The sequence below is a fragment of the Sinohyriopsis cumingii genome, chromosome 1 (genome assembly GCF_028554795.1).
Source record: "Sinohyriopsis cumingii isolate HCF-2022 chromosome 1, ASM2855479v2, whole genome shotgun sequence".
In the NCBI taxonomy this organism is placed as follows: Eukaryota; Metazoa; Mollusca; class Bivalvia; order Unionida; family Unionidae; genus Sinohyriopsis; species Sinohyriopsis cumingii.
In genome coordinates, this window is record NC_142961.1 from 46,363,292 (window position 1) to 46,375,324 (window position 12,033).

A 12,033-nucleotide genomic window follows, 5' to 3' on the forward strand; every position below is an offset into this window, starting at 1 on the left:
AAGAGGGTTTAAATGATGACACAAAAGGAATGTTTATGAGATGAATCTCACACAAATAAAGAGTATCATATGCACTCGCAAACCACGTGGCATTGCGTATAGTTATCTATCCCTATGTCGTAACTTATTGTCATTTTCAATTAACGTCCATATCCGAAATTAAATATACGAGGCATTAACAATAATTCATAAATTTACTCACACTGTGGTGGGCTTCAGATTCAACGAAAAGAGCTGTGAAGCCACGTTCACATTCCTGCCTGGACGTATTACAAACGAAAAATAGGAAACTGATATTTATGAAGAGTTAAAAAAGGGAGACAAATCTAAAGAACTACTGTGGCTGTTCCAACGGTAACAGCACACTCCCCTCCTGATATCTACCAGATATCACTATAAAGAAATATACAAATGTGCACTATAAGTGTAAAGTTTCTCTTTAGTCTCAACATCATTGTTAGAGGAAACAAAATCTATGTGATGGCTTAAGGTAATTTCAAATCGCATATAACAGGAAGGCATAAATCATTTCACGGTAGACTCCTCCGTTAACAACAGAATCATCTCGGTTATTGGTCTCGTGTAGGTTGTCGGCTTGCCTTCTCTTATAACACGAACCTCAGCTTTACGAACTCTGTCATCTCCACCTGGAATCGTATTCACAATCACGCCTATAGGCCATTCATTCCTACAAACGGTCTTGTCCTTTAAGAGTACAATGTCTCCTTGTTTAATGTTAATCTGATCGATCTGCCACTTTCGTCTTTTTTGCAATGTTTGGAGATATTCACGCCTCCAACGGTTCCAGAATATATCAGCCAGAGTTTGTACACGTTTCCATTGCGCCTTGTATAAATCCTTCATTTCGAACGGTCCAAAGGGTTCTGTAATGGTGTCTATTTTCTGAGTAAGAAGCACTGAAGGACTTAGTAACACTGGAGACTCTGGGTCGGATGAAACAGGCACGATAGGACGGGCGTTAACAATAGCACAAACTTCAGCCATAAAGGTGATTAGTACTTCATTTGTAAGGTTTTTGGATTCCACTTCAGTCATCATAGAGTCTAGAATTCGACGGGTGATTCCGATCATGCGCTCCCACACTCCTCCCATGTGTGAAGAGTGGGGTGGATTAAATATCCAGGTAACTCCTTTTTTGTACAAAAAGTCCTTAACAGGACGATCCTCCACATTGATGGCATCAATTTTCAGGTCATCAGTTGAACCCATAAAATTGGTTCCTCGGTCTGATCGTAACTCCCTCACATTACCTCTGATGGAAATGAACCTCCGAAGGGAATTGATGAATGAAGATGTACTGAGATCTTCGATCACCTCAATGTGGATGGCTCTAATCGTAAGACATGTAAAGAGTATGGCCCAACGCTTACTGTTAGCTAAACCTCCTCTAGTCCGTCGTGCTATAACTGACCATGGACCAAATGTATCCACTCCTACATAGGTGAAAGGAGGTACCGGTTCAGTGCGATCTGGAGGTAGGTCGGACATCTTCTGGTACTCTTGTTTTCCACGCAATTTGCGACATTTCACACACTTGTGGATCAGCGAGGATATCAACCGCTTGCCTCCTATAATCCAAAGTCCGGCAGCTCTAACTGCTCCTTCTGTGAAGTGCCGTCCTTGGTGTTTTACAGTATCATGGTGATGACGTACAAGTAACGTCGCGATATGATGTCGTCCGGGGATGATAAGTGGATTCTTTTCGTTAATGCTAAGATCCGCTCTATTAAGGCGACCTCCCACTCTAAGTATGCCATCTTTATCAATGACTGGGCTGAGAGATAGTATTGGACTGTCTCTTGGTAATGGCTTTTTCTCCTCGAGGCAGGCTAATTCGCTGCTATATGTCTCATGTTGCACCACTCTGATTATGAAATGCTCAGTCGTGTGATAGGTTTTCACAGTCCTAAATTCCGAGCACATATGCCATCTCTTGCAACGGCCTTTGCTGTAATAGGATAGAACAATGTGTCTAAGACGGGCGAAAGTTTCCACTAAGTTCTTCCAAGATGAAAATCTTTCAAAACGATGTGAACCCAGTGAGCTTTTCTTTGACACAATCGTTTTTAGTACGTCAACCTTCAGTCTCAGCTCTTTATCCTCGTCAGCATTCAAGAGAGGGAATGTGTCATCAAAAGATTCTTCGTCTTTACGGAGTAGATGTGATGGGCCTAACATCCAAGGACTATCCTGTATACGTGCAGCTGGAATTGACCTGGTAGCACAGTCAGCCGGGTTCAAGTCTGTCGAAATGTAGGTCCATTGTTCTGGTCTAGTGGATTTTCTGATGCGCTCCACTCTATTGCTGACATATACGTAGAATCTTCTCGTTTGGCTGTGTATGTATCCTAGAACAACCTTGCTATCAGTGTAAAACCGGACTGGATCCATTATAATGTCTAAGTGATCCAATATAGTCTCAGAAATCTCCACAGCCAGTACTGCTGCACAGAGCTCAAGATGAGGAATAGTGTGTCCATGCATAGGAGCGACTTTAGCTTTGCCTAGAACGAAACCAATTTATTGACTACCATTGGCGGCTGTAGTCTTGAGGTAAGCTACTGCCGCGATAGCTTTTTCAGATGCATCTGAAACTATGTGTAACTCGTTTTTTACAGCAGCACCGAGAGACATAGACAAATATGTGCGTGGAATTCTCACATGTTCAAGGAGTTGTAACGAATCTCTCCAATCCTCCCATTCTGACTGATGTTCAACAGGTAGAGCTTCATCCCAATCCATAGTTCCTGACACAAGATTTCTGAGAAAAATCTTCCCTTGAATAGTAACAGGGGCAACAAAGCCTATAGGATCAAACAGGCTGTTAACAGTCGACAGAATTCCTCGCCGTGTATAAGGTTTCTCTTCAGATGACACTTGAAACGTGAATGAATCTGATTTAAGATCCCAGGTCAGGCCTAGACTGCGCTGTAAGGGTAGTGTTTCTTCACTTAAGTCGAGATCCTTCAGGTCCTTAGCCAGATCATTGGAAGGAAAGGCATTCATCACCTCATCACTGTTTGAAGCAATCTTGTGCAAACGTAGGTTGCCTTCAACGTTAAGAGCTCGCTGTGTTCTTTTCATTAGGTCAATAGCTTGTGTACCTGTAGGGAGTGATGTAAGTCCATCATCCACATAGAAATTCCGTTGAACAAACTCTTTAACGTCAACTCCAAAGACCTTTTCACTGTTTTGCGCCGTTCTCCTCAGTCCATAAGACGCAAATGCAGGAGATGGACTATTACCAAAGACGTGTACACACATTCTATACTCAACCAGATCTTCGTCCAGATTATTGTTATGATACCAAAAGAATCTTAGAAAATTTCTATGATCCTCTCTGACTAAGAAGCAATGAAACATCTGTTGAATATCAGCTGTGATAGCAATTGGTTCCTTCCGAAAACGAAGAAGAATACCCAAAAGGTTGTTAGTCATATCCGGCCCTGACAGTAAAACATTGTTCAATGAAACACCGTCGTATTTGGCAGAGGAGTCAAATACGCCTCTTATCTGATCCGGTTTCTTCGGATGATAGACACCGAAGATAGGTAAGTACCAGCACTCCTCGTTGTCTTTTAAAGGTGGTGCTAACTCCGCATGTCCACTATCAAAGATTCTTTGCATGAAAGTCACAAAATGTTGTTTTTTGACCGGATCTTTACGAAGACTAATGTCTAATGTCTTAGCCCATTTAATGGCTTGTGGTCTATTGTTCGGTAGTCTTTGTCTTGGTGTACGGAAAGGAAGGGGCGCAACCCAGTTTCCCTGTGGGTCTTTGTAGAACCCGTCGTCCATTATCCTAAGAAATTCTTTGTCCTCTATTGACATCCCAACTTTATCATCATTTCTTGTTCTCTTGAAAACAGAGGCACCAAGGTCACCTTCTGCATCCGCGAATGATGAAAAATACGATTTTATATTGTCGTCTGTGCATACATTCCTGGTGTGGTTTTCCTTTACCTTGAAACCATTAGGGCATGGTCTGAAGATAGACGTACGTCCTTTTCCTAACAGGTACGTTTTATTGACATTAACGAAATCGGGTTTATGTACTTTACCAAGACAAGCTTCTCCTATTATTACCCATCCGAGGCTAAGTCTCTAGGCATAGGGAGAGTTCCGTGGACCGATGCGCTGTTCATGAACGTGATGTGCTTCAGTCAAGTCTCTACCAATCAGTAGTAGTATAGACGAGTCACCATCTAATGGTTGGATGTGTCTTGCAATATCATTGAGATGAGGGTGGTGTTCCGCTACTTCTGGAGTGGGAATTTCTTCTCTAATGTCTGGTATCTGGTTACATTCAATTAACGTCGGAAGTTCCAACCTTGCACTTCCATCTAGTGCCTCTACAATGTATCCACTTGCTCTTCTACCATAAGTCACTACACAACCGGTGCACGAAGAAAGCGTGTATTCCACCTGTTCATCTTGTATGTCAAAAAGATTAAAAAAGTCTGACTTGGCTAATGACCTGTTGCTTTGATCATCAAGGATAGCATACATCTTTGTGGCTTTTGATGGATGGCCATCTGGATATACTCTCACAAGGACAGTTTTAGCACAAGATTTACCAATAAACCTTTCGCCACAAATCTGTGTACACTTAGATGTTACTCGTAAGGGTGAGGAATCTGAAACATCCTTCTTCTCCCTGCCATGACCTATTACGGGTGGTTGAGATATAAGCTTCTCTGCTACAGCAGCGGTGACATGCAAAGCTGTGGGATGACGATCACTGCCACAGTCCGTGCACTGTATTACTTCTTTGCATGCACGTATCATATGCCTTGTTGATTCACAACATCTAAAACATATGCCGTACTCTTTTAGAAGTTTCTTACGTTCTTCTAAAGGTTTGACTTTGAAACCTCTGCACTTGTTCAGAGAGTGGTTTGTTTTGTGTAATGGACATCGTTTGTCTGGTTCAACATCATTCACATCTGAATGTCGCGATACCTGTGTTTTCTTTGTCGAGATAATAGGTCTATTACTGGTGTTCCTAAGAGGGGTAGTCTCCTTCTTAGCAGGTGTGTTGGTGTTGGCCTCATATGTGAATCCAGGGTCATTCTTCACTTTGCTAATCTCACGGATAAATTCAGCAAAGAAGGAAAACGGTGGGAAAGAAACGTCATGGTGTTTCTTGTAATTCACTGCTTGTGTAGTTCACTTTTCTTGTATACCATAAGGAAGTTTGTTCACTATGGGAAGTACACCAGAAGACGAGTCATAATAGCTCAAAAGTGACTGGTATTTTTTATCTTCCTTGGCAGACTCTATTTCAGAAAGAATATCTGATAGCTCATAGAGTTTCTTATTGTCCTTATTAGTCAGCTTCGGAAAGTTAGCTAATTTAGTTTTTAAGGCCGCCTCAACCATTTCTGGACAACCATACCTCTCATCCAGATGCTCCCAGATTCTTTGTAGTCCTCTAGAAGGGTTGTTCACGTTTGATGCTCTAATGTTAAGTGCATGTTTTGAGGATTCAGGGCCTAACCATTTTACTAATAAGTCTATTTCTTCATTAGTGGTAACCTGTAATTCTCTCATAACACTGAGAAAACAAGCTTTCCAAATGGCATAAAATTCTGGTCGATCATTGTAGTTTGAAAGACGTGAAAGGAGCAAATCTTTCTTCAGAAGAAAACGAGTCAGTTCCATACTGATAGAGTGACTACTACATTCCTGTGGTTGAAATGCTGCTGGAGTATAATCGACTTGTCCAATATTGGGGTGGTAGGTAGGTGCATCAGCATTCAACATAGTGGGTCGAAATGTAGGTAAAGAAGCGTTCTTATGCATCCCTGATTCGTGTAGTTGGTCCAAGTCTAAGCTTACACTAGATACACATCCTTGATCATAACGGTTGACACGGCGACAGGTCTGAATCACAGGCTGCGGTGTCGGTACGAAATTCGGGTACACAAGTGGTGCAGGTATGAAACCGACACTGTGGTGTACGCCTTGTTTAACATCACACTTGATGTTCGTATTGTCCTCATCGAAGTCAGGCGCGACATTATTATTTTCTGGCAGTTCTGTTTGTTGATTAACATAGTGTTTAACACGTTCCATGGTGTCCAGAGAACGAGATATATCAAATTCACTTAGATTGGAGTCACCACGGTCCTCACCAACTGACTGTAAAGCCTCTACTTCAGCTTCAGCTGCTGCAGCTTCCTTCTGATGTGCTAGAAGCTCCAGGTCAGCCTCCAGTTCTGCTTTCTTATGTACAGCTTTCGCTTTAAACAACTTTTCTTGTTCGTCAAGAAGTGCTTGTTGTTTACGTATCCCTGCTTCTTTCTCAGCGAATTCCACTCGTGCACGTGCGGCGTCAGCTTTTGCACGTTTTCTAGCAAGCACGGAACTGACGTTGGAACAGCCACAGTAGTTCTTTAGAATTGTCTCCCTTTTTTTAACTCTTCTTCATAAATATCAGTTTCCTATTTTTCGTTTGTAATACGTCCAGGCAGGAATGTGAACGTGCCTTCACAGCTTTTTTCGTTGAATCTGAAGCCCACCACAGTCTTTTTACTATACTGCCTTTCCCCTGGAGGAATTACAGTTAGCATAACCCCGAGTTCTCCAGCATCCAAGACACAAGACAACACAATGTGTTTAAATACTGTTTTTATTCATAGGCGAGAACTCTCTTGTAATTAGGTGAGGTAAAAAGCTGTAATAAATGGAAACACAGCCATTACAAAACATGAAATTACTACATCAACATATATTGAAAGTAAAAGCTTTCTTATGTCTTTCCATCCTTTTAAATTTACTAACGAAATAATGTCCAGTATGTGCTTCCATACTTTGAAATTCAATAAGGTACATTTCCGTTAATATTTCTACCGTAGCTTAACAAAGATTGTTACTAAGAGGGTTTAAATGATGACACAGAAGGAATGTTTATGAGATGAATCTCACACAAATAAAGAGTATCATATGCACTCGCAAACCACGTGGCATTGCGTATAGTTATCTATCCCTATGTCGTAACTTATTGTCATTTTCAATTAACATCCATATCCGAAATTAAATATACGAGGCATTAACAATAATTCATAAATTTACTCACACTGTGGTGGGCTTCAGATTCAACGAAAAGAGCTGTGAAGGCACGTTCACATTCCTGCCTGGACGTATTACAAACGAAAAATAGGAAACTGATATTTATGAAGAGTTAAAAAAGGGAGACAAATCTAAAGAACTACTGTGGCTGTTCCAACGGTAACAGCACATATCCCCATGATATGTATCTTTATGCTGATGTAAAGTTTACAGAGGTTTACTCATTCATGTAGTGGGTCTATGAGGCTTCTGTCTTTAGGACATTTGTGACCAAAAATTCAAAATTTATATGCTTTAAAGTGTATGTTTCTCAAGATTATATCCTTAATTATTTCATCTTCACAGATTTTATGCAGTTGGTTTTTAGATTAGAAGTAACAAATTATTTTTTTTTCTATCTTTGATTGCAGGAAGGAAAAGGATCAGAAAGCACAGACCAAGAGTTAGCTCTTGTTGAATACACCCACAAATTTTTGTATCTGGCCATTTTTTCAGATGAAAACACTTTATATTTTGTAAAGAACCAATAGCAAAAGTGCAAAAAGATATTGGCATACAGCAAAATGTCAATGAAGCTTGATAAAAAAGGGCAAACATATTATATATGCAGCTTATCTAGCATGTAAATTGTTTGGACATGTCACCAAAGATATAATTTCAATGAAAAATATTAACAAGAAGTGGCTGGAAACTAGAATAAGAAATCATTTAAAATAAATCTAACAATCTTGTCACTGTGGCACAAGACTGCAAAATTGATATTAATCATATGACAAAAGTAAATTGCTGTACGATATGTGTGATTTATTTTCCTTTTGAGACCAATTTGATTCTTTCAAGACATCACAGTTTTGAGCAAAACTTAAACTTTTTCAATCTTTAATGCTAAAATATTAAACTTATGACAATCTCTATAGGAAGTATTTTGTACTATTTTGTGAAGACAGTATATGCACACTTGTTACTGTTTGCTTCTTTACAAAGATATGATTGCGCTATTATAACCATTAGGGCTGTTCCATTTAAACATACATGGTACCCAGGGAAGGCAGTTTTTAAAAAATATATGCCATGGTACTTTGATTTCAACGAGTTCATATTAAAATTATAAGAAATTTCTAAATAGCATCTATGGGTGAGTACCCCACTTTAAAAGTGCCTTCCCTTTGTCCCATGTATGTTTTAATGGAACAGCCCTTATTATCTGGAACAAATGTTCATTATTCAGTTTAAAGTGACACACTTGTCAGGTATATATCTGTGCACTGATCATAGAAAGAAGGCTTAGCATGATCTTCAGGATGACAAACTTGATGTGGGGGTGACATCTTTCTTTGTATCCAGATATTATTCCACAATAAAATCTATAACTAGTCACATTTAACATTAGCACCTCTTGGTATAAGCAAATTTCAAATGATATGTAAATGTATTCAGGAATCACCTTAAATTTAATTAGGTATATGGTATGTTTGGCAATATAGTGATATTATCACATTCATATACATATTGACTGGGAGCACACAAAATATCAAATATGTCTTCATTTGCATCATCCCCTGAACATATTTTCCCAGTAGTCAAAACAAGCATTTTAAGCTGAAAAAGCTGCTGTTGTAATTGTTGTTTTGTTTATAAAATATACATTCTTATTGTATCTTTTCTGAAGGGTAAATCAATTGTATCTCAAAGTTAAATGAGAACTATGTCATTATTTTTGTCCATCTTGATTAATCTTATCAATAAAAGTGGACTTATTTTTGTGACCTCTTCATATGTGTATCGTTTAACTACTGTGTTTGTGTTCTTTGAAAGCTAAAAGGAACATCATTGAAAGTTTCCACTGAATAGTTCAGTGTAAATCTAACTTTTTAAGCTCTATCATTAGGTAATGAAAGTTTCAAAGTTGCTGCAATATTAACAGTGTGCCTTTTTGACATGGACTCCCATTTTGATTAAAATGTGTCAGAAAATAATCATTGTGCTTTGATCTGGGATAGAAATTTTCCCCTTGGGATTACAGATCTGCATCAAACACTCAGCACAACCTTGTGTACCACTTTAAATTCTGAGCCAAGGATGGAATTTTCATAATTTACACATAGGCATATGATGGATTCTATTATTACTACCATGGGCAGTCTCCACTTGGGAGGGTAGTACATTTAATAATCAGTAGAGTAATAGAATAATATAATAAGCATTTACAACTAATATTAAACACAAAGTTCAAGTCATATAGGAATAACAACACATCATTTTTTATATTCTGGAGGCAGTGTGAGGCATAGATCTAGTAATCTTACATTAGATATTTTAAACAACCAAATGAATGGTATACTATTACCATGGAAATAGGGTAATGTTGCTATTTGTGCTTTGGAATTAACGATGTAGTATTTTTACTACACCAGTTTTGAAAATCAAATAAGTTAGTGTTACACTGTTAAATGGAAATAGGGTAATACAACTAAATGAACAATGTAGTATTATCTCTACATCAAGTTTTGGAAATAAAGACAATCAGTTTTACAATGTGACCTAGAAATAAAGTAATCTTACTACACAAATTTGGTGATTGACAATGTAGCATGTTACTACATCGTATTTTGGAGATCACAGACTCTGCTTTACAATGTCACATGTAAATAGGGTAATATTACTAGATGGGTTTGATGGAGAGTTATGTAGTATTGTTACTACATCAGGCTTTGGGATCACAGAATCAGTGCCTAGAAATAGGGTAATATTACTACATGGGTTTGGGGGAAGGCTGTGTAGTATTGTTACTACATCAGGCTTGGAAATCACAAAACCAGTGCCCTAGAAATAGGGTATTGTTACTACATGGGTTTGGTGGAAGGCTATGTAGTACATGTATTGTTACTACATCAGGTTTGGAAATCGCAAAACCAGTGCCCTAGAAATAGGGTATTGTGGAGAGCTATGTAGTATTGTTACTACATCAGGCTTTGGAGATCACAAAATCGGTGCCCTAGAAATAGGGTATTGTTACTACATGTGTTTGGTGGAGAGCCATGTAGTATTGTTACTACATCAGGCTTTGGAGATCACAAAGTCAGTGCCCTAGAAATAGGGTATTGTTACTACATGGGCTTAAGGTGGAGAGCCATGTAGTATTGCCACTATATCAGAATTTGAAGAAAACAAATCAATGCCTAGAAATAGGGTATTGTTACTACATGGGTTTGGTGGAAGGCTATGTAGTATTGTTGCTACATCAGGTTTTATAAATCACAAAATCAGTGGTGGGAAATATGGTATTGTTAATGCATATGTTTGGGAATTAACCATGTAGTATTGTTACTAGTATGTTCACTAGTACAACATGATTCACTTTACAACTTCTTGTGCTTCTTCTTATTAAACTTGATATTGTGTGTACATGGTTTAAAATTCCTTTAAAAAGGACAAGCAAGCAATTCCTTTTTTATTCTGACAGCCATTCTAGTTACTTTTTAGAAGTTTTCTCCATTCTGAAAATGGTTCTCTCCCATCTGACCTGATTTTATGTGAAGTCTCTAAAATGGTTGGTTAGCAAGCTTATATTTATTATAATTATATTCTAACAGAAGTTACAATAATAGATAAAAGTACTTGTATAAAATATGAATGTAAATACTGTCTTTAGATAGATATTTCTTTGATCTTGTGCTTCAATGTGTCAATTCATATTCTCCTCTTTATTATCAATGTCATGAAGAGGCTCTCCTCTCTTGCCATAGGCAATCTCTGCATATTGAGTGCGGTCCTCTATGCCTTGGATGTTCAACTTTCCATGCTTTGTTGTAGGAGGATTTAGCATTATGTCAGCATACACTAAGCCATCTTTCTTTACCTTAATAATAATAAAAAAACAATCATCAATCTAAACATAAAATGTTGATTGGTGGTTTCTGCCTGTCTCTATAATATCAATGAAATGTTGCTCAAATCTGAATCTATAATGGACATATAATTGGGATACTACATTGTATGTGTCTTTCAGATTAACATTTAATGAAACAAAAATGTTTTTTTTTTTTTATCATTTGTATTCTATATGTAAATAAATGGACCAGAATGTACATTGCAATGGTACTAAGAATAATGAATTATCATGTCTTTAATCATATCACTTTCCATGTATTGTTCTATTTAATGGGATCTTCATAGCAAACAATGTATGGTATCCTTCTTCTTTCATATTATTTGTAGGGGATCCCCACCCTTACTGTTCTTGAACAAAAGGATAAACATCACTTGCATAGGACTCTAGTCTGATATCCAACAAAAGTGCATTTGTCCCCATAAGGGATCAAGGAAAGCCTACCTTTTCAAGCAGCCCTCACATTTGTTATTTACACTGATCAATGCTAAAGGAAATTCTCTGTACAGCATGAGACAATTTTACCTGTACACATATAAAGCAACACTTTTGTACAGTGATATACATTGTGAGTTTAGAGAAAATATCAGTTGGTGGTTGATTTTGTTCAGAGCTACGTTATGATGTTGGCAGCTGTGCTTGTTTCATATCTGCTGACCTGTCTGACATTGTTGGGTGGTGAGACACATGGAATGTTTTAAGGTTTCAATGATAGTCAATGCATATGACCTATGAAATGCAATGCCATATAACTGAGATTATTACAGTGCTCGAAAATTATGGTAGTCCAAAGTCTGGGACTATTTTTTGACAGGTCATATGTAAGCAGTTCTCACCCATCAGACCATTAATATTTATTATTTATTACTGTAAATTCAAGAAAGACAGTTTTTTCATCTTTAAAACATCTGAACAGAGTCATAAAAGTGTACATTGAAGTCAATCAATAGTAAGAGAACGGTGTTGTAAATATTACTAGAAATCAATAAAGTTCACATACAGCATGCTGATCACCAATCTAAGTACGAGCTTTATCAATCAAACATTTG

General features: G+C 37.9%; 3 protein-coding genes across 3 annotated transcripts in view; all 3 read right to left on the reverse strand.

Annotated features, from left to right (window-relative positions):
- Positions 1-525: 525 nt before the first annotated feature.
- On the reverse strand, positions 526-2,505 carry LOC149806800 (uncharacterized). Its single transcript, XM_089968978.1, has one exon. It carries the CDS (start codon positions 2,503-2,505, stop codon positions 526-528), a length of 1,980 nt encoding a protein of 659 aa, XP_089825104.1.
- A 36-nt stretch (positions 2,506-2,541) lies between these two features.
- LOC149806801 (uncharacterized) lies at positions 2,542-3,852 on the reverse strand. The gene has a single exon (XM_089969872.1). The coding sequence runs from the start codon at positions 3,850-3,852 to the stop codon at positions 2,542-2,544; it is 1,311 nt and encodes a 436-aa protein (XP_089825998.1).
- A 2,924-nt stretch (positions 3,853-6,776) lies between these two features.
- The window catches only part of LOC149806802 (cell adhesion molecule CEACAM1-like), a 183,039-nt gene continuing 177,782 nt past the window's right edge, over positions 6,777-12,033 (reverse strand). The window contains exon 9 of the mRNA XM_089957871.1: positions 6,777-10,954. Coding sequence (XP_089813997.1) covers positions 10,781-10,954 — 174 coding nt within the window. The 3' untranslated portion in view covers positions 6,777-10,780. The remainder of the gene's footprint in view (positions 10,955-12,033) is intronic.

Bases quoted from the DNA above. Each gene is read 5' to 3' on its own strand.
- LOC149806800 (XM_089968978.1), bottom strand. From the start codon at position 2,505: ATGCATGGACACACTATTCCTCATCTTGAGCTCTGTGCAGCAGTACTG.
- LOC149806801 (XM_089969872.1), bottom strand. From the start codon at position 3,852: ATGTCAATAGAGGACAAAGAATTTCTTAGGATAATGGACGACGGGTTC.